At 59.4% G+C, this 20,571-nt stretch overlaps 1 protein-coding gene across 4 annotated transcripts; it reads right to left on the bottom strand.

The window, feature by feature from the left end:
• Positions 1 to 1,381: 1,381 nt before the first annotated feature.
• Positions 1,382 to 19,857, bottom strand: LOC106029627 (maestro heat-like repeat-containing protein family member 2B). 4 transcript variants are annotated; one of them, XM_066996150.1, is made up of 41 exons: positions 19,133 to 19,856; positions 18,816 to 18,955; positions 18,350 to 18,472; positions 17,593 to 17,758; positions 17,312 to 17,410; positions 16,656 to 16,807; positions 16,042 to 16,185; positions 15,395 to 15,487; positions 15,038 to 15,107; positions 14,813 to 14,926; positions 14,653 to 14,726; positions 14,170 to 14,289; positions 13,923 to 14,030; positions 13,564 to 13,726; positions 13,401 to 13,441; positions 12,966 to 13,107; positions 12,507 to 12,559; positions 11,999 to 12,106; positions 11,616 to 11,735; positions 11,344 to 11,466; positions 10,690 to 10,845; positions 10,335 to 10,592; positions 9,942 to 10,021; positions 9,395 to 9,533; positions 9,187 to 9,279; positions 8,688 to 8,792; positions 8,354 to 8,477; positions 7,517 to 7,629; positions 7,276 to 7,428; positions 6,877 to 7,031; positions 6,484 to 6,646; positions 6,014 to 6,201; positions 4,949 to 5,086; positions 4,639 to 4,750; positions 4,290 to 4,433; positions 3,833 to 4,015; positions 3,536 to 3,688; positions 2,913 to 3,035; positions 2,576 to 2,678; positions 1,955 to 2,007; positions 1,382 to 1,776 (listed from the first exon to the last, which is right to left on the bottom strand). In XM_066996150.1, exons 1-40 carry the CDS (start codon positions 19,155 to 19,157, stop codon positions 1,973 to 1,975), a joined length of 4,896 nt encoding a protein of 1,631 aa, XP_066852251.1. In that variant the 5' UTR covers positions 19,158 to 19,856; the 3' UTR covers positions 1,382 to 1,776; positions 1,955 to 1,972. The 4 variants fall into 4 exon arrangements, with proteins under 4 accessions (XP_066852251.1, XP_066852252.1, XP_066852253.1 ...); XM_066996151.1 differs by having other exon boundaries at positions 10,335 to 10,508; XM_066996152.1 differs by having other exon boundaries at positions 10,335 to 10,457.
• Positions 19,858 to 20,571: the final 714 nt, after the last annotated feature.

The following is a 20,571-nucleotide window of genomic DNA, read 5'->3' as shown; positions in this document are numbered from 1 at the left end:
ACTGTAGTAGAACCTCTGAGCTGGTATCCTATAGGAAAGCTCTGGTAGAGGCCTTGTTAAACTTTCTACTGCTCGTTATGATTCTGTTACACAACAGAAATTTTTGAGAAAGGGAAGAAAATAGTCCAAATTTTTTTTGAAAGCTGTTTTGGCCATAAAACAAAGTAAGAGCAAGGGACCTGCACAGGAGATCCAGTGTTTAGGAATAAAATGACAAGAGAGTCACAGAATCATAGCATGGTGGAGACTGGAAGGGACCTTAAAGCCCATCCAACACCCTGCCATGGGCAGGGATACCTCCCACCAGACCAGGTTACCCAAAGCCCCATCCAGCCTGGCCTTCAACACCTCCAGGGATAGGGCATGCACAGCTTCTCTGGGCAGCCTGTTCCTGTGTGTCACCACTGTCTGTGTAAAGAATTTCTTCCCAGTGCCTAATCTAAATCTACCCTGTTTCTCCACAGCTGAGGTGCAAGCCTGCAGGGAGGAAGAGACTGTCTTTGCACTGCAGGGGCTGTTCAGCCATTTCATCCATGTGCTCCTCTCTGTCTTTCCAGGTCGCTACTGGCAATGAGTTGGCATACGACGATGGCGTGCTTGGTGCAAGCTTGGTGCTTGAACTTCTCCACATGCGTCACGTGAACTTGACTTCCTCTGGCTGCCCAGATCGCTATAAACCACCTCAAGCTTGGCTCACTCCCTAAGGTACAGGATACATCTCTCCCACTTCTTGGTTAGTGCTTAGGTAACGCGATTATTGCTTAGGTAGCACATAGAAAAGCACCCCAGGTGCCCAAACAGATGTCGAGCCCCACTACTGCGCTTCGGATGTTACCATAACTCCCTACTTCGCCACAGGACACGAGGAGGGCTGGCGTAACATTACGGCATGCTGTAACGGTGCTGCGGCCATGGGCTCCACCCGCCCTGCCACAGTGGCGCCGCAAGCTCTGATTCGCTGAGAGGTGTCTCCGGGTGCCCCGGTGGAGTCCTCCCGGTCCATTGGGGAACCGGCTGGCACCATCTGGAACAGGCCAGAACCGACCGTGCAGGCTGTGCCCGGGGCAGCCCCAGCCTTGGCTCCCTCAGGGCCGCTCCTGCAGCCCCCCGCAACCCAGCCCTCGCGCCCTGCCCCCAACGTGGGGTGGGAGGACGGGGCAGGGGGACGGGAGCAGGCCTCAGCCCAGAGGCGCTGAGCAGCGGCGGTGCGCTGGGCCCTGCCCCGCTCTCCCCTCGCCCAGCCTGGCTGTGGCTGCCGTCAGGCAGCTGAGGCACTCCGTCCCCCGGCATCGCACGTGCTGGCTGCTCCCCTCCCAGCCTCGTCCTGCACAGGGCTGGAAACGGTTCCGATCCCATCCCATCCCTGAGGACTGGGGTGAGGCCGACCTGCCCACAGTGCCCAGGTCTCTCTCCTGGCCCACCTTGACGACAGGAGCGACGTTTGCTTTCTCCCAGTCCTCAGCAGCCTCTCCTGATCGCGGTGACATTTGAAGGATAATCCTGGGAGGCCTCACGGTGAGGTCTGCCAACTCCTTCAGAAGCCATTTGTGCATCCTGCCAGGCCTCGCCCCACAGGCTCCAGCGTGCCCCCCCTGGCCCTGGGAAAAAGACCCTTTGTCCACAGTGGTGAGGCCACATTGAGTTGTATTTCCCCAAGTACACAGCGGTGAGACCACGTGCGGAATTTTATTGCCCACAGTGTGCCACAGTCACGGAGGGCTTTGTCTGCCGCCTGCCACGCTCGGGTGTCCTCAGTGCTGCTCAGGCCTTGGAAAGCTGCAACAAGACAGAAAGAGCTGTGAGCAGCCAGCCCAGGCAGCTGTCCCCCCTGCCACCCTGGAGCTGCTCCCCCCTGGCTGGCCGGCCCCTGGTGCCGGGCATTTGCCGGGCTGCTTCTGGGCTCTGACCTCTGCCCAGACCCACGGATCCGGAGCTCAGCCCCACGTGAACCGACCTGCTATCTGACGGAGCCTCAATTCCTTCTTCTTCTTCTCGCCAGGATGTCATCTAAAGTACAGAGCAAAGAGGCAAACATCAGAGCACTGCTCCACAGCCCTGGCTTCCCGCCCTGCCCTACGGCTGGGACACATACTTGGGGAGCCACTGTGCAAGGCTCTAAATATCACAACTTGATGGTTGCTAAAGCTTTTTAAGGAACTCGGAGGCAGGTTGCAATGAAAAGCCCTGTGTCCCTGTCTACCCCATCTTGAGCCCATGGTACACAGCACGGTGGGTGCTGTGGCTCAGCCTCCGGAGCAGGCCCCGGCAAGGATGAACCAGCAAGCTGGTGCCTGGCAGGCTGCGGGGGGCAGGCTGGACTCGCTGCCCACCACGCTGCCTGCACCTCCCCGGGACGGGGCAGCGAGCCAATCTGAGCATCGCCCCGTGAGGCGCCCGGCCACTCTGCTAGCGCCAGCTGTGTGGTGCTTCTCCTGCACACAGGCCAAGCTCTGAGCAACCCTGTCTGCCCTGTTCTGCAAAGGCAGGGCCCAGAGGAAAGAGGAAAGAGAAAGCAGAGGCCCCTCCAGCTCTCTGGTCGGGAAAGGGAGTGGTAAGTTCCAGTGCGGGCTCTCACCAAGGATTTCGACGGCCGATGTGTGCAGCCTCTGACCGTTCTCTAGGCAGCCTCTCCTGGCTATGGTGTGGAGCCTGTCCAACATGGCGGGGGCGTATCTGGCCTAGGGAAAGACAGGAAGGCACAAGTTCATGTGGGTCCGAGAAGATGCCTTCTGTTGACCCTCAGCCAGCTGGCTGGGTGGGCCGCAGGGGGAAGGTGAGAGGCAGCGGGTGGCCAGGAGGGATGGCCATGTCCCAGTCCCGGCCAGCCCAGCATGCGTCACCGCACACTCCCCTCTGGGAGCCAGGGCAGGGCCGCAGGGCCCTGATGTCTCGCCGGAGCACAGCTTACTTACCAGGTGACTGCAGACCTCATACTGCAGCTCGTTTGCACCCAGCCTCTTGGAGAGATCGATGATCTCCTGCACCCGACTCAGCCCCATAAATGGAGCACAGAGACTGAAGGTGATCTTGCACATCTGAAAAAGAGAGTTGTGCCGTCATTCCTCCTCCACCAGAGTGTCTGGGGCCTACCCAGGGAGCTCGTCCAGCTGTGTGCTGCTGAGCTCCACCTGGGCGGGGGGCTGCCCGAGGGGCACTCGCTGGCAGGGGAATGCACTGGCGGCAGCAGAGGGGACCTGCTCCATCCCTTAGGCCGGCACCCGACCCAGTCCTGATGCCTGGCGGCCGGATCCGTGGGCTTGCTCCCCACTGCCCTCTCCCAGGGGAGCACCGGCTCCGGGAGGAAAAGGCAGGCACAGAGGCACGTGGCCAGAAAAAGGACCAGAGGCCTGAGATGGTCCTGCCAGCGATGCTGGTAAGACTGCCCTGGGCAGCACAGCGGAAGGCTCGGTGAACACTTTTAGGAGGGATCTGCAGAGACGCCCAGCAGCTGCTGAGCAGGCAGGAGTGGCAGAACGCCTCGGCCGTGGCCGCGCAGCTTTCTGTGGCTTTGGGAGTAAGCTGCAAGGGCACTTACGCTAGCAACTGCAAAGTCGGGATCCCGGAGGTGCAGGAGAAGGCTGACCCATGTTTCTGCCACTTCTCCGGCGAAGAACGACCGCTTGATCGAGGCTGAGGAGGCCAGGACTGAATAGAGGCGGAAGGCCGAGTAGCGAAGGTACTCTAGTTCCTGCAACCCAGAAACCCGTTTGTCAGCTGGGTAACGAGGCCAAAGCAGACATTCAGCCAGCAGAGGCCATCCACGCGGCGCGTGCAGGCCCCTGCCCACCCCCCACTTCTCAGACCAGCGGCAGAAAGAGTTGGGTTCACTCACAGACTCGAAGAACATCTTGGTGGACCTGGCGATGGCTTCAAAGGCCGATCCCAAGTTCACTGCCTGCAGCACCCTCACGAACTCAGCTAGCGCCACCATGCTTTCTGCAACCACCTCGGGACAGGCAATGTCCGCCAGGCTCTGTTGCAGCACCTGTACAACAGGTCTCCTGTGCTTTCGCACCTGCAAAGCCAAAGACACGCACAGACTTAGGGCTCTTCCTGCCTCAAAGAGCTGCTCTTTACGTGGCTGACAGGTCTGTTACGAAGCATTGTTACTCTGACATTTTGCACCAAATTTTCCCTTGGCAGCCCTGCTGGCATCAGGGGAAGGAGCGTGGCCTTAGGAAAGAGCCCTGTTTTTGCCTTTGCCGCTCTGTCCAGGCTCTCGAAGCAGCTCTCCCCCGGGGTCTTGCTAGGGAGGGGCTCCAGTCAGAGCACAGGAAAATCCGTCTCACCTCCACGGGCACACTGCTGACTGCGTTGCCCAGAGCTCTCACTGCCATCTGCCTTATGGTGCTGCTTCGGTGCTGTGCTTTCTCAGTGAAGACCCTGAGAATCTTCAGGACGTTCCTCCCCTCGATAGGCGGGTCATTCATCAGCTACAATAGAGCAACACATCCACGAGAGTCAGGACACAACCTCAGCCCAGGCACAGCACACAAACAGGGTTCGAACAAAGGAGCTTCCATCCGAGTCTCGATGGCGACGCTTTCTTCTGATCTCTTCCCACAGAAAGAGGCAGCCCAAGCAGCAATACCTTTAAGAAAAGCCCTCTGGAGCCCTCCTGCCCTCCTAGTGCCTCACCTCAGCAAAGAAAGCCATGGCCGTCAGCTGCAGGTTTGCTGATGGGCAGTCCAGCCACTGGGAGAAGCTCTCAATCAGCTCCTGTGAGATGAGCTGCGCACGGACCAGGACTCTGCACAAAGAGCACAAGAGGCAACGCCTGGTCAGGCGGGAAGGCTGCAGGCTGCCACCCCGGACTTCCCCTCCTCCAGCACAGGCGCTGTTCTGTCCTGCAGCAGAGCTCCCCGAGCACGCAGGAAAGGTCCCCGCCAGCCGTTGCCCTGGACGCAGCCACCCAGAGGAAGGTGAGATGCTGCCTTGGGGCTCTCACCTCGTCAGGAGGCACATGCCCTCGGCATGAGTGTGGGGGCTCTCCAGCATCGCCGACATTTTTTGCATCCAGGACGGCGTCAGCCAGTTCTTCTGAGTGCATTTGCTCAGCACTGACATAAGAGTTTCGCAAAAAGGCCTGGTGAAAGAACAAGAGCCAGAGGAGTCTCAGATCACAGCAGCATTCCGGAGGGGAAGACTTAGCAGAGCAAGAATGCTCAGCAGCTTTACGAGCCGGTTCTTCACTCATCCCAAGCTCCATCGAGGGAGAGGCAACTGAAGCAACGCTGTGTAGCCGCCAAGTCTGTAAAGCTGGCAAAAAAACAACTGTCTTTCTTAGACCTGGCAATGCCCCAAGCCACTTACAGAAGGACAAAACCCAGGGCCCCCAGGCTCAATCGATGCCAGGCACCCACAGCCCTCCCTACGGGCCCTTGCCGCCAGCACGTTGCGCAGAGGGGCTTGCAGGCTACAGACGGCCCCAGCTTTCTCCTGCCCTTGAGGAGCGGGAGCAGGGACAGAGCGCGGTGCTACAAAGAATTCCCGGGATGGGGCCCCCCAGCTGGGCCTTAAGGGGAGGAAAGAGCACCCTGCGGCAAAGTGCCCTGTTATGTTGTGGGGGGACTGACCTGACCACTCGAACCTCCGCAGGGAGGCAGCACCGCCTGAGTGCAATGGTTGGTGCACCCTGACAGGCCATGAATTACACCGGCAGGGCCTCTAGGGCAGGAAAGCACAGCTGCCTGTGGTCAGAGCTGGGCCACAAACCCTACGAGGATGTGGCAGCTGTGCTCGTGCTCCCTGGAAGTCACCACGCAGGAAGACCCTCAGCACACAGACATCTCTACCGTAATGAAAACAAACTTTGGACAAGCCATCATGCAATAATTACAGCCTGCCCGAGCGAAAAACAGAGAAAAGAAACCCCAAACAAACGGGGATGGGAGGAAAAAAACAAATCTGCAGCCTCAAGTGGCCTCATGCCTAGGAAGCAGGACAGGAAACAAACAAACATGCTTGCCTAGGCAATTCCAGGCCCCCCTTCCCTGCTCCTCCCGCTCCTGACCTGCGCACGTTGTCCTCTCGCCGCTGATCCTCAGAGAGCCCTCTCCAGGGGCTGAGGGGCGCAAACAGCATCTCTTCCCCCAGTGCCTCGCTGACCTGCAGCAGGAGCCCAGGGAGGAGGGAGGGAAGCAAGCTCTGGACCCCCTTCTCGGACTGCACAGACACCACTTCTGAGATGGCACAGGCGACCTACAGGGAAATTAGACCGAGAACCACCTGTTAAACAAGAGCTTTGCCACCAGCCCCGGCCCCCTGGCTGCCTGGGGCACTTTTACTGCCTGCACGTCCCGTATCCGTGACAGCCTTGCAGCCTGGGAGCAGCGGCTGTCCCGGCCGTCCCGAACTGCTAACGCGGAGACGCCCCAGCACAGCGTCCTGGCAGTGTCCAGAGACGTTTGCAAAGGGCACCCAACGCCTTTGCCTCGGACTTTGTGTGGGGGAGCAGACGCAAACCCCTGCCACTGAACGTACAGTCAAGGACTCCGGAGAAGGCTGGTGGTCCTCCAGCCTGCGACTGGACGAGCTGGGCTCGGAGCTGTCGTCTCCCACTCTCTTCAGCTTCTCGGATAAGCGCCTCAGCACACAGATGCCAATGCTGTCTTTCCCCAGAGTCCGCCACAGCTCCAGTGTGTTTCTGCAAAGGAGAAGATGTGCAACCATGAGCCCGTATGCTCTGTTACCTGTGATGCCTTCACCTCACTCTTCTTCAGCAGCTGGGCTGAAGATGCCCGGTTCCTACCAGCGATACGAGCACACCTCAGACATTTTGGTGTAGGAAAAGGAGCTGCTGCTTCACTTGGATCACCCTAGTGGAGACAAGCTACGGCTCTCTGACCCCAGCAAGAAAGGGAGTAGTGCACATACCTGTCCATAGGCACAAACTTCTGGATGATGACATCCGTCGTGAGCTCCTCGTGATAGCGGGCCAGGATCAGCACCGCATCGTGCACAAAGTACATGAACGAGGTCTGCAGCATGGACCATGTGCAGGTGTGCAGGATGGAGAGGACTCCTGGCACCTGAAAGAAGCAGGGGAGAAGGAATGTCTTGGTACGTCCTTGCTTCTGCGGGGACATGGACGTTCAGCCCATGAGCCACGCCTGCTCCCTTGCCACGCTTTCAAGCTTTAAGGCGAAATTTCACCCCTACCACCTTGCCCAAGCCCTGGCTCTGCACCGAGAGCTTCTTTAGCACACAAACGGCAAGATGTGTGGTGCGACAGCCAAAACGAGAAAGTCCACGTCGCGGAAAAATGTCTCTTACGTCTGGAAGAATGTCCTTTCCACATATTTTCACGAAGGTGATCATCCAGTTCCCTGCAGCACGCACACGTCTTCCTCTGGCACGCCGGAAGGTCTCCTTGATGGCCATCATGAAGTCCGTGGCCTGTTCTTTGGGGAAGTTTTTGCAAACGATCTGGAAAGAAACAAGAAACAGGAGAGATCCTGTCACGGCTCTGCTCCAGCTCTTCAGAACTTAATGCAAACTTGAGGGCACTCTTTACCTTTCCAATTTTGACAGAGGTCTGGAGCTGCTGAGATGCGGCGATCTGATTACTCAGCCCCTCACACCAGCTCGCAGGGTCGTCTGTCTCGAACACCCTGTTCGTGGCCTTGGCTGGAACGAGCATGGGGAGAAAAGGGGAGTCACACTTAGGGAAACTGAACTTCCGTTCCCGGGCTTTGCTGAAGGGGGACCAGAAGCCAGGGTAGTTAGTCTTTAACTCGGTGCAGCGGGATGTCCCTTGCCAGGTTCTGCAGCTGACAAGCTGGCGGTGCTTGTTTCAGGGGCTGCAGGCCTCTGCTCCCTGCAGCTGCCTCTCCTCCTGCCGCACAGGCCACCAGCGTCTCTGGGAGGCCCACACTCTCCTCAGCGCAGACAGATGCTGCTCAGTGAAAAGGTGGTAAGAACTGCCTTCGACGTGATTTCCCGGGGGGTTGGTTGGTGCCCCATCCAGCAGCTTCCTTCAGTACAGAGAGTGTTTCTCAAGGGGCTGGAAAGGGGTTGAACCAAAATCCATCGCCTCACGCTCTGGGCCTGCAGCTCAGCTCCCTCCTTCCTAACGCTCCTCACTTGAGGGGTCTACGTCCTGCTGTCAGCAGCGGGGGATGGCCCTGAGTGCCCCCGGCTGCAGGAAACGCTGCTGGCAGGTGGGACTGGGTGTTCCTCTGCCAGGATCCCTCCCCAGGTGGCTGGGGAGGTGGAGGACGAACAGGGTGGGGAGAGGACAGCAGCCGAGCACCGTGCCTCTCCTTTCCCTCCTGGCAGCAGGGCCCAGCCCCTGGGAGCCTGGTAGGGCCAGGCGGGGCACAGAGGGCCGGCAGGCGCCTGCTCTACTCACCTTGGATGTGGAGAAGGGAGCTGAGGCAGGTAGCGGCCAGCTGGCGGGAGCTGGTCACGGGGTCATAGGTCAGAGGCCCCAGCAATCCCGCCAAGGAGCCAAACGGCACGTAGGCACATCTTGTCTGCATGGGGGAGAGGAAGAACAAAGGCTGTAGGCGGCCCCAGCGCCCCCTTGCATCTCCCACCCGTGCCCCACTCAAGCCAGGACTGGGCAGAGGGGCCACCCCATAGTGCTGGGGGACCCGAAAGCCCGTGCACAGCTGGGCAGAGCTCCCCTTCCAGGCCCCAGTGGTTCCAGGGAGCAGGGGCACACGGTGGGCATCCTTACTCACCTGGAAAGTGACTCCATCTCTGCAATCCGCCAGCAGCTGGGCGTAGACCTGCAGGGCCCTCTTGCGCTCCCACGGATTGTCCGAGGAGAGCCGGAGCCACAGTACCTGGGGCAGAACAGCTCTGTCTCACAGGGGGCATCGTTCCCTTCCCGCCATCCCTCTCCATTTCCCTCCCTTCCTGGCACTTTCCCTGAGGGCCTGCCCTGCGGCCCCACCGAGTGGGCACTGGCACTGCTGCCTGCACTGCCCCACTCTCTTCAGACACACCTGCCCCCACCCAGGAGCTTTTTCATGCAGCCATCTCCTTGCTCCAGCCGGCCAAGGGATGCCTCCTGGCTCTCCCCCCTGCAGGGCCCATTTCTTTGCCTCCCTGAGGTCACAGTGACCTGGCATGGCAGCAGGAGGTTCCTGCTCCTCTGCTAATTCGCCAGGGGCCCCAGATCTCGGTCCCCACTACTGACAGGAGGCACGCTTTCCCCATCGCCCCATGGATACTCACGTGGACGATGTCTACGAAGACGACAGTGGTTGGCTTTGTCTTGAGCAGGACTGCCATGAGCCGGCCCAGAGCCTTCGTGGCCATGTGCAGAGACTGGAAGCAGAGGAGAGGGACAGAGATGCGGTATCACGGTTGCTGCCAGCGCACAGGTTGTGCTGGGGGGTGGGGTCCTGACCAAGATGTGGGCAGGGAAGGGACACCAAGGTACCTGTAGCTGCAGCAATGCCACCTCCGCGTTCCCTATCTCCTCCATCTGCTCATCCGCTGAAGGAAGTGGCAGAATGGACTGGCAGCAGTCAGACAGCAGGCTGCAAATTTCCTTCCTGCTAAAAGAGATCTTCAGCTTGCTGGCAAGGGGAAAAAGGAAGAGAAAAAAAAAAGAAGAGTTACTAGCGCTCTCCAGAGACGGTCAAATGGCATCTGGTCTTGTCCTCATCGACCGCCCCAAATCCAACCAGCCTAGCCTGTGGCGGTGAGTGCTGCCTTCAGCTCCAGCAGCTGCTCTCTCCTCCCCGGCAGCAAATACCCCCCAGCTCCAAAGTGAGGGAGACCCTGGGGCTCCTTATCTTCCCTGCCAGATGGCAGGAGGACCAGAGCCTTTCTCCCCGCCCAGAACCTTCCCTACAGGTCACTGGGCACAACAGACCAGCCCTCCCTCTTGTAGATGCTGCTCCTCTTCCCCTACCCCCTTTGGGAGTTCCCCGACAGGACGAACGTCATCCCGCCTCACAGCCCCCGCAGCTCCTCGCTCTTACCTCCACTGCTCCAGGGCCAGAATCACCTTCAGGTGCAGTGACGATGCCGGGAAGTCCCAGAGAGTCTTCCTCATCAAGTTCTGCAAGTCCCAGAGAGAAATTTGCAAAGTGGGCATTGGGCGTAGGAGAGCTCTTGCACCCTGCCCAGAGACGGGCGCTACTACCAGACACTGGCTCCATCACTCCTGCAGCTCCCACAGAGGCGCTGCAGGATGTAGCAGCTCCCCAGCGGCTGCCCAGCCATGGCCACTGACTGCCAGCACCCAACGGCCCCACCAGCTGGGGACATGGCTCTAGGAGCTCAGGAGCTCCCACTCAGCTGAGGGAGACCTTCATGCCTCATGGCATGGCCCAAAACTCCCCTGCAAGACAGCTCTGGCTCTGGGCACTCACCTGCAGGATCAGCAGCAGCTTGTGCTGCAGGACGGGATCAAAGCTGCCGAAGTTACCCACAGCTTGGATGGCACAACCGACCTCGGTGATGCTCTGCACCAGGGCGAGATTTTTCTCCAAGTTCTGAGGCCCAGCAGAGAAGAAAACACTTTGAACTGGATGAAGGTCCGCGGGCTGCAAGAGGAACATGTGCACGTGGGGGAAATCTAGGGGAAGGGCTTGGATCTTCATGCTGGGACAAACTGTTTCTTGGGGGACCTTTTGAAAGAGACGGCCCATCTCAGTATGCCCTAGCGCAGAGGGACTGGAGCTGGGGCACCCAGCATCCCTGCCCCTGCACGCCCCGAGCTCTCACCTGGCTACTGGAGATGTAGAGCAGCAGGATGTTGCCCACGATGTCTGCCTCCACGTGGGTGAGCAGTTGTTCCTTGGAGGCACGCAGTGCCATGCTGCTGTAGGTGAGCATGGCAGCATTGCAAGTGGCCTGAGCTCTCCTGCTGGCCCGGGTCATCTGCGTTGGTAAAGATGCTGTGAGACGTCTGCCCGATGGCCCCCCACACCCCACGATGCCCCTTGGGCTCCCGAGGCAGGAGCTGCCCTGCCCCTGCACCAGCTTCTTATTTCCCCGGGCACGTCCTGGCAGCTCCTCAAGCTGCTCCCCCAGCTCTCTGTGAGCTCTGGGGCCAGGAGTTGTTCCGAGCCCGCAGGCCGGGCTCTCGCATGGGGCTGGGCCGGAAGGGCGCAGCCTCTGTCACGCTGCATTTCGGTCAGGGGAACAGGGCTGTGTGCAAGCAGCCGCTGCAGCTCGGATCCACGAGGCACAAAACCCCATCCTCTCCGAAGACACCCCACGGGCCCCAGCTGCGGGGGGTCCCCTTCGAAGCGCAGGTCTCGAGGGGTTCTTACACTAGGGGCAACCTAAATGCAGCTGCCATGATTTGGCCGCTACTGGTGCAGAAGTGAAAAGAAGGTGGAAGAAAGCCAATGAGTGAAACCCCAAACGCTTCACCTTCTTGCGTCTGGAAGCCCCAAAACACTGGGCGTTGCACAGTGTGGCAGCAAACGTTGTGAAGGTCTCCAAGGCCAGGCGGAAGTGGCTGTCGGCGGCTTGGCAGACAAGAGAAATGATTCCCTGCAACAAAAGACCGAGGGACAGTTGGCACAGGCCCAGACGTTCAGTCACGGCCAGCCACAGTGGCAGGCAGCGATGAGGAGATGGAAAAGGCCTGGAGCAGGGCCGGAAGAAGCCCTTTCCCCCAGGGACAGACCAGGGAAACTCACCTGGGCCTCAGATGGCTCCTCAGGTTTTGCTTTCTTCAGATGTTGCAGCAGCTTCTCTTGGACGTGTGGGAGTTCCTGACAAGCTCCCAGCGTTGTCCCAAGAGCCTTGTACAGGAAAGCCTGGAAGGGAAAAAGCCGAGCCCGAGATGCAGCAACAGCGTGGCCTGCTGGAACGGGGCCAGACCAGGACAGGCCCCAGCGCACGGGGAGCAGCCGAGACCGGACGCAGGGATGGGCTTTAGCCAGCCCCGCTCAGCACGGAGGGAAAGGCCGCTGGGGGGCAAGGGCTGGGGAAGCAGCGCAGAGCACCGCCTGCAGCCCCAGCCCCGCAGGCGGGCGCCCCGTGGCTGCGCTGCCAGGGGAGAGCCGGGCGGGGAACTGACCTTCTCCCCAGAGCCGCTGGGAGAGCTGTCCAGCCGCTGGCTCAGCTCACAGCTCAGGCGCTTGATCCAGGCGTCGTCCTTGATGGTTTCCAGTGATGCCCTCAGGAACTACAGGAGAGAACAGGAGAGGAAGCGAATGTTTCTTTGCCTTTTGCCAGGGCCGTTTCCCACATTCCCAGGTCCCGGGAACCTGCTGGGGGAGAGCTGCCTGGAAGGACAGTCCCTCGCCCCACCTCACCACAACCCTCCCTCCTTTAACCCGCCTGCGCTCTTCTCCTTTGACACCCCTTTGGCTCAGGACAAGCAGGAAGAGGCAGTGCCAAGGCACACGGCCACGCCAGAGTGGCATTAAATGAGGGCATTCGCGTTCAGCTGTGGCCCGTGTGGGGAGAGACTCCTCTAGGCAGGCAGGCACCTTCTGCAGGAGGAGGCGCAGGGTGCCTGGGAAACGCCCCTGCCACCTGGGAAATGCTACCTCTATATGCTATGCCTCCCAAGGCTGCCGTACCTTCAGCAGATGGCGCTCCCACTCTGCAGAGTCTGGGATGTTCTCGTTTTCTCCTAGAAAGTAGGAAGAAGAAAAAAGCCCTTGCTTGGGATCAAGCCACAAAAGAAGAGCTGCTGCAAACCCGGCCTGGCCCAGGGAACCTGGTGGCTGCACCCCCTCCAGAGGCAGCCTTCCTGTCCCTCCCCACAAGCACCGTCCCAGCAGGGACATGGAGGTGCCACCAAGACCAGCATGCTGTCCGAGGGGACGGCAAGGGCCCCATCCATGCGCCGGGACGAATGGGTCGCTGTGGGACCACTCCCCCCCCCCCCCCAGCTTCAGTGCTGGCTCCCTGGAAGGGAAACGGCAGCAGAACAAGCACTGGGCAACAGGCAACGATTTCCCTTAGCCATGCTGGGAAGCTGACTTGTCATGCCCTCCCCTCCCTCCCCTGCCTCTCCATCCCCACCAGCACTTTACCCTTGAGGTACTGCAGCAGCAGGGGAATCTCGGTGTTCCACAGGGCCCCCACAGCTCCATGGATCCTGCTGTGGAGGCTCTGCATCACCAGCAAGGCAGCAGCTTGGAGTTCACTGCCCGCAAAAGGAGACCCCGCCACCACCTGTGTACAGAGAGCACAGAGAAGCAGGGTCACTTCTGCCGCAAGACCTGCGGCTTCTCCCATGAAGGAAGCAGCTCGGCGCTACCCCGGCTGCCAAGGAGCAGCTGATGGCTGCGCCCATCGTGCTTCAGCCACGGGAAGGGAACGGGGTCCCCAGGTGGCACACTCAGGACACGCTGCTCCCTCCCCAGGGCTCCTGACACCAGCCTCTAAAGCATCGCTGCCCCGGCCTCTCTGGACATCGCTGCCCTGTCCAGAAAAGCTCTTTCTTTCCCCAGGGCCCCACTACTCACCAGCAGGCGAGCCAGCAAGGTATGTGGCGTCAGCGTTGTCTCTGCGGGGAGAAAGAAATGCTGGGTGAGATGCCAAGCCACACTGTGCCCTGCCACTCTGACGTCCCTGCAGGACGCAGACACAGAGGTCAGCAGAGCTCATTGGGGGAGTTTCTACTCCTACCTTGCAACAGGGAGTTGAGGACATCGGGATCCAGCTCTTGATGCTCACGCGCTGCTGTTAACTCATTTCTCTCAGCCAGGGCTCGGAGACAGCGGGAGAGGGGGATCAGCATGCCCGTGTACTTGGCCGGCAACACATATATCAGCAGCCTCGGCCACAGGAGCTGTATGTAGGCAATGAGACAATTCAGCCCATCAGCATTTCTGCCTCAGCTCAGAGATGGAGAGGATGGTGTGCATCTCCCTGAGCCCTGGGCACTTCAGAGCACACTGGGGGGGAGCTTTCGGGTGTGCAAAGGGGTCTAGGAACAAACGGCCTGAAGGAGAGGAGCAGCAGCCGCAGGACAGAGTATGACTTACTTTGGCCATCCCTCTCACAGAGATGTCCAGTGACCCCAGGACGTCCATGCACAGCCCTTGGAGACCTCCTTCTTCCTGGGCTTCTTGGGCAGACAGGAGTCCTGCAGCCTGCAAGACAATGTTGGGAACCCCCCGGTTGCTCTCAGTTCCTGACCCAGAAGGCTCAGGCGTGGCCCCGCCAGTGCTCCCATGCCAGCCTCCTGGCAGCGCAGATCTCCCAAGGGAAGATGTTGCACACTGGCCTTACCCTTCTGCTCGAGCTCTGGCTGAACTCGCTGAAGATGTATCCCACAGCGTCCCACGCTGAACAGCTCTGGGCATTGGCACTGAGCAGCTCCCTGATGAAGTGCAGAACTGCCCTCCTCACCTGCCAGGGGTCAATTGTGGTTATGATTTTCCTGCTCCGAAGCCAAAGGGAAGCCACCTGCTCACCGGGGCAGCCCTTCCGGCCTGCATAGAGACAGCGAGGATGTAGGAGAAGCCTTTTCTCCTGAGGTCAGGGCACGCTTTAGCACCAGGCCGTGCATTTTCCCTGCACAGCACGGGGACACGGGGACCTGCCCATGCTGGCAGCGGCATCACCTCTCGCCATCAGCCCTCCAGTAACCAAGGAGCGGGGAAATGGTTGTCTAGGTCAGAGCCCTTCCAGTACAGTCTTGCCAGGCTCTGCCCTGCGGGAAAAGGTTTCTCTACCACCCCGACGGCATAGTCCCTTCCCAAAGCAGCTCACCCGGGTGCTGGGGTCCCTGCACACACACTTGACAGCCTCCACGACCTGGGGCAGCTTCTCTGTCATCGCGGGCTCTGCAAGAGATACAGCGAGGCATGCGTGGAGGCACAGCCCAGAGGGCGGAAGAGAGCCCTCAAAGCCCTGACCCCGCAGTACTGACCGTCACAGCGTGCCAGAGCACCGAGCAGACCCAGGGCTGCCACGCGCCCGGCCTCCCTCTCGTGGCTCAGCTGGGACTCCAGGAACAGGATCGTCTCCTCTGGGCAGATCCGAGCTGTGGGGAGGAAATCCCATCCTGCATTAGCAAGCAGCTTACACCCATTCCTGAGCTTTGGGAGAGAGCTGCCGGGACACCACGGGGCATCGCCACATCTCCTCTCCTTACCTTGCAGCAGGATGCACTGGGTCAGCTCTGCCTTATGGTCCTGGCTGTGCTCTTTGGTGTCGTCAGTGAGCTGTGGGAACAAGGTCCATTGGAGAAAGTCACATCGGCATCAAGAGGGACCGAAAAGGAACGGCGCTGCCAGCTCTCATCTCCCTGGGCACTCGTGGGAAGAGGACCCCCAGCCAAAACCCAGCCCACCCCACAGCGTCCACAGGGACACACGCACAGGTCTGGAGCACCCAGGAGCCACCCAGGAGCCAAGGCTGAGCAGCCTTCAAAGTCTCGGGGCTCTGGAGTCCTCCCGAGGCTCAGCCAAGAGGTAATTGCTGTGGCTGCGTGGGTGCAGGCTCCCCTTACCTCGTTGTACACGACACTGCTGATGGCAAGACACTTGCCCTTGGGGATGAGGGTCTGAACTTGCTCCAAGGCCTCCAGGAAATAAATGAGGCTCTGCAAGAGAACAAGAGAGGAAGAAAGGGCCAAAGCCATGTCAAGCCACTTGCGAATGGAGAAACTGTGCGCAGCTGAGGTCAGGGGAGTCCCCAGTGCTCCTGCACAGGGCTTCCTGTTCACCCTCCCCTCACGGCAGCACTAGGAGTCTCTTCTCTGAACAGAGCCTTCTTTTGGCAATGTTTCCAGGTATTTCCTACCCATCAGGCCTCTTACCCCCCGCCCCCCCCCGCCCCCCCCAGTCAGATACAACTGGACATGGCCCTGCACCTTAGAACAGAGCTCCCCATGCAAACAGCCCCCACGGAGGTGGTAGCAAAGCCTCTCGGCTCCCAGAGATGGGCCCCACTGACTCTCGGCTCCCTCCTGGCCCCATCACGGTTGCTCTTCTTTTGCCTGAAGAGCCCAGGGAGCCTCAGATCTCCATTGATCTCCCTGTTCCATCTTTCTCTAAGGGGAGCTCCCTGGCTCCTCCCTGCATGCCACAGATCCCCGAGCCCTCGTGCCACTCGCACAGACCCCACGTCCGTGCCAGGCCCTGTGCCACACCTCACCTTGGTCACCCTGGAGGTGTCTTGGACCGTTCGATACTGGTGCAGGAGCCAGAGGAGCTGCTCCCAGACCTGCTCCCGGTGCTCCTCCTTGTGCAGGAGGATGCACATCAGTGGAGTCATGGCCCTGATGACGGCCTGCTTGTCCTGGAGAGGAACCGGGGAGGCCCAGCGTCAAAGGCTGAAGGTCTGCCCTGCCCACGGAGACGACTTCCCCTCTCCCTCTCCCTCTCCCTCTCCCTCTCCCTCTCCCTCTCCCTCTCCCTCTCCCTCTCCCTCTCCCTCTCCCTCTCCCTCTCCCTCTCCCTCTCCCTCTCCCTCTCCCTCTCCCTCTCCCTCTCCCTCTCCCTCTCCCTCTCCCTCTCCCCATTCCCCTTTCCCTTCTGCCCTGCAGGAGACGGGCTCGCTCTGGAGGGCAGAGAGGTTTTCCCCACCCCTCACCCCCCCACCCTGCCTGCCCAAATGCCCTGGGATTCAGCTGCTTCCCCGCAGGGAGCCCCCAGCCCCAGGCATAGAGCCAGTCTGGGGCCTTTTGCAGCCAGCCCGCTGGGCACAGACAGAGGCACCGTCGGGGGCATCCCTGCTGCCATCCCCAGCTGGGAAACAGCAGTCCTCACCTCTTCCTCCTGGCAGTCCAGCCAGTTTCCTGCCACAGAGCAGAACACCTGGGAAAGGTTTTCGTATATCTGCTCTTTCTCCGTGGCAGGCAAGGGGCATCCTTTCCAGGTGCAGATGTAAATGTTGACCCCTTTCGCCCATTGCTCCAGAACTGCACCAAGAGAAGAGAAAAAGGAGCCTGTAGCAGGGAAGGTAGCGGCACCCCCCGCCAGCCTGCTGTAAGCACAGTTCAAGGCTCGCCAGGGTTCAGCTCAGGAGCAGATCTAGGTTTGAGGGCAAGTTGTGTGCTCGAGGTGTCTGGATGACAACGCCACGCTGTTTCTGTCCTCCACATGACGCCTTTTCCTCACAGTCTCCAGCATTTTCCTCTGCAGCCCCTGCCCTTCCCTTCCCAAATCTTTGCCCATCAGCACAGGGACATTAACCCGGGAGGAAAGCCCAGGAAGGCAGCAAAGGGACCCAGGAGTTCCCGGGCACCTTCACCTCCAGCCCACAGAAACCTCGTGGCCTTCACCCACCCTTTCCAGGTGCCCCAACGTTTTGGGATGGCCGAGGTCTGGGAGCACTGTGGGCTCAGGCCCGCCATGCCCGCTCTGAGACCGGAGCGAGGTGCCAAGGGCTGCCCTGCCCCTGCCCCTCCCCAGGGTCCACTCACCACCACAGGCGGCACGCAGGATCCGGCTGCTCCCTAACTGGCCCACCACGGTGCGCAGGCCCAACAGCATCATGCGCATGAAGGGGATGCACTGCAGGGCTGCGAAGAGAATGGAGAGTGGCCACGGTCAGAGCCCCCAGCTGGCACTGGCAGTGAGGGAAGAGGCGCTGCAGCCACGGTGCCCCCCAGCTCAGCACGGACCGTGTGGAGAGGGGAAGGATCCCTTTCCCCAGCTATCACAGACTGGCCCAAAGCGGGAGGATGGGGGTGCTGGACCGTACCATAGGTGCTGAAGAGTTTGCCCACAGTGATGAGCACGAACTCCTTGGAGATCTCCCCCGGGGCCTTCAGCTGGGCCTGGAGCTCGGCTATCACAAAGCTGAAGTGGGAGCGGGCCAGAGCCACCAGGACGTCACTAGCAGCCATCTTCGTGTCTTCCGTCACGCCCTGAAAAAGAGGCTCAGGTGAATTGCCCCCCGGGAGACAGGCTGAGGCACTTGGACGGGCTGAACAGGTGCAGGTGCCGGAGCACTGGCACAGAGACACTGTGGGGTCTCCCTCCTTGGAGATCTTCAGAAGCCGCCTGGACGCGGTCCTGGGCAGCCTGCTCTGGGTGGCCCTGCTGGAGCAGGGGTTGGACCAGGTGGACCCAGACAGTCCTGCCAGCCTCAGCCATCCTGTGATACCCTAATATGTGAACCAGCCAGCACCGGCTACGGGGCTTCAGCTCTAACGTTATCTGTGTGCTGGAGCCACTGGGAAGATGGCCCCTACTCCCCCACAACACCCCTTGGGGACAGCTGTGCCTGGGGCTGGGCGGCTGCCACCTCTGGTCCCCTGGGGAAGGAAGGTGAGCAGCTCCCCGGCTGTCGCTCCCCGCCTAGCCCAGGCAGGCATTTCCCCAGCCGCTTTGTCCCTCAGGGCTACTGGGGAGCCTCTGTTGGGCCCCAGTGCCAGAAAAACCTGTCTGCACTGCTCCAGATTTCCCTGAAATGCCTGGCAGGCTGCTCCCACCGCCTTCCAAGAGCACCATCTCACCTGGTCAGCTGTCAGGTCACGGGACACCTCTGCTATCAGCCGGTTCACGACACCGCACTGCAGGCGGCTGTCATCTCCCCACAAGACGCTCTCCAGCTCGCAGTAAGTCTGCGCTCTGTCACCCTGGGGACAGAGCACGACAGGGATCAGTTGCAGTTGCTTTGCCCTTCTTCCCAGGGAGCCGCCAGCTGCCCACCCCCGCTTGGCAGAGCCTAGGGACGTGCCGCTGGGGCTGGGAAGCTGCAATGGCAACACAAATCCCCTGGCCTCTAGGCTTTGGCACCCATGGGACCTTGGGACGGGGCCAGGGCAAATGACTGCTCCTTGGTTAGCTCCAGGCTGGGCCCTGCCCCGCGCCGGGGCTTCTGGACGAGGAAACCAAGAGGGCAGAGGTGCCGACAGGCACAGCTCCCCCTGCGGCACCCAGGGAACCCCACTGCATCATGGTGGGGTGCCCCCAGCTCACCTCCTCGTCTTGCAGACGCTCTAGCAGAGAAGTCACAACAGTGGCAAAGGTCGGGGCCGCTTCAGGGACAGGCCCCGTCACCCTGCCTCTGCTGTGGCGACGTCTACGTCTGGGCCGGCAGCCCACACAAGTAAAGAGACCTGGAAGGAAAGAACGGAGCAGGTGTCATTGGTGCTGCTGGCTGCAGGGGGCTGGAGCTGGTAGGGACAAGTATCTTGGCCAGTTTGGAGAGAAATCTCCGCAGGAGATGCAGCCCCGAGCAGCCTGCTGTGAAGGGTCCTGCTTCAGCCCCCAACCTCCCTCCCGCTGCCCCTCACCGCTAAGGGCTCTCAGCCTCTCCATCGCAGCAGGATGTCCCCAGATAGACACAATGCTCTCTCTGGGTCCTCCTCCTACAGGCCCCACAAGCAACTGGGCCACAGCTGGCACCCATGCCAGAGGGATATAGGAGCCAGGCACTGTGACATCACCACCAGGGCCTGTTACCACACAGAGGGCCGTCCCTACCTCACCACTGAAGTAGACTTGAAGAGGAAACTTCTGCACTGAGATACATCGTGGCAAACCTACAGTATCATGGTCTGGTTGTCACCTTCCACCACTTCTCCACTGGGGTCACAGGATCACAGAATATCCTGAGTTGGAAGGGACCCACAAGGATCACTGAGTCCAACTCCTGAGTCTCAAAGGACCGCCCAAAAAGTCAGGCCCTGTGTCCAAGAGCGTTGTCCAAATGCTTCTTGAACTCTGGCAGGCTTGGTGCTGTGACCACTGCCCTGGGGAGCCTTTTCCAGAGCCCGACCACCGTCTTGGTGCAGAACGTTTTCCTCACACCCAGCCTGACCCTCCCCTGTCACAGAATCACAGAATCACGGAATGGTTGAGGTTGGAAGGGACCTCCAGGGATCCTCTAGTCCAATCGCCCTGCTCAAGCTGGGTCACCTAGAGCATGTCACAGAGGATCGCATCCAGGCAGGTTTTGAATATCTCTAAAGAAAGAGACTCTACGACCTCCCTGGGCATCCCCATTCCAGTGCTTAGCTCCATGCCATTCCCTCAGGTCCTGCCGCTGTCCCCAGAGAGCAGAGCTCAGCGCCTGCCCCTCTTGCGTTTGACTAACCTCTGTGTCTGCCTTATGCTGTTTTATGAAAAACAGTGTTGAGAAATGCACGTATGTCTCCCAGATGCTTCCATTCTGCTTTTCACAAAAGAAAGGACATGAAGCTATACATACAGAACTGTATTAAAGTGTACACTGGAGCTTTGTGAAGTGTGCTGACTGATGTTTTTACTGGGGAGATGTTTCTCCAGGTATATGCCAGGTACATAAATCACTTTCCACTGCAAATAACTGATTTTTATAATTTTTCTGTAAAATGAAAATAGAAGCTGAGTAGCGTGAATTTGAGGTAGCTACTTACTGAATTATCAGCATGCTGTATTCCTAAACAGCAGTTTAAAGTCTTCCAGCTATACAAAAAAAAAAAAAAAAAAATTCCTGAAATTAAAAAGGTAACTACTTCAGGAAGATAATGCTTATAATTAATACATTAATGAAAATAAACTTGGTAGGATATTTCTGTGATCTACTACTCTACCTTTCTTTAGGAAAGCACCAAACTCAATAAAATCAGAAGTCGAACGAACATATCTATATATACTGATACTGCATTGAACCCAAATAGAAATCTTTTCTTGTTGCAGTCAGCAAAACCAGGTTATCTTTCTGAAAGAAGAGTCTGATGGCAATTTTATA

Source organism: Anser cygnoides, chromosome 4, assembly GCF_040182565.1.
Source record: "Anser cygnoides isolate HZ-2024a breed goose chromosome 4, Taihu_goose_T2T_genome, whole genome shotgun sequence".
In the NCBI taxonomy this organism is placed as follows: domain Eukaryota; kingdom Metazoa; phylum Chordata; class Aves; order Anseriformes; family Anatidae; genus Anser; species Anser cygnoides.
The sequence above is the reverse complement of the archived record's forward strand: the minus strand, read 5'-3'. Positions and strand labels throughout refer to the sequence as shown.

What these genes read in the sequence shown, in the direction of transcription:
- LOC106029627 (XM_066996150.1), bottom strand. Translation starts at nt 19,157, where the DNA reads ATGGAGAGGCTGAGAGCCCTTAGCG. An exon ending in GCAGGGACCCCAGCACCCGG is followed by an intron (nt 14,290 to 14,652) that starts GTGAGCTGCTTT and finishes GACCCCTGGCAG; the next exon opens with GTGAGGAGGGCAGTTCTGCA. An exon ending in CTGGCCCTGGAGCAGTGGAG is followed by an intron (nt 9,534 to 9,941) that starts GTAAGAGCGAGG and finishes TCCCCTTGCCAG; the next exon opens with CAAGCTGAAGATCTCTTTTA.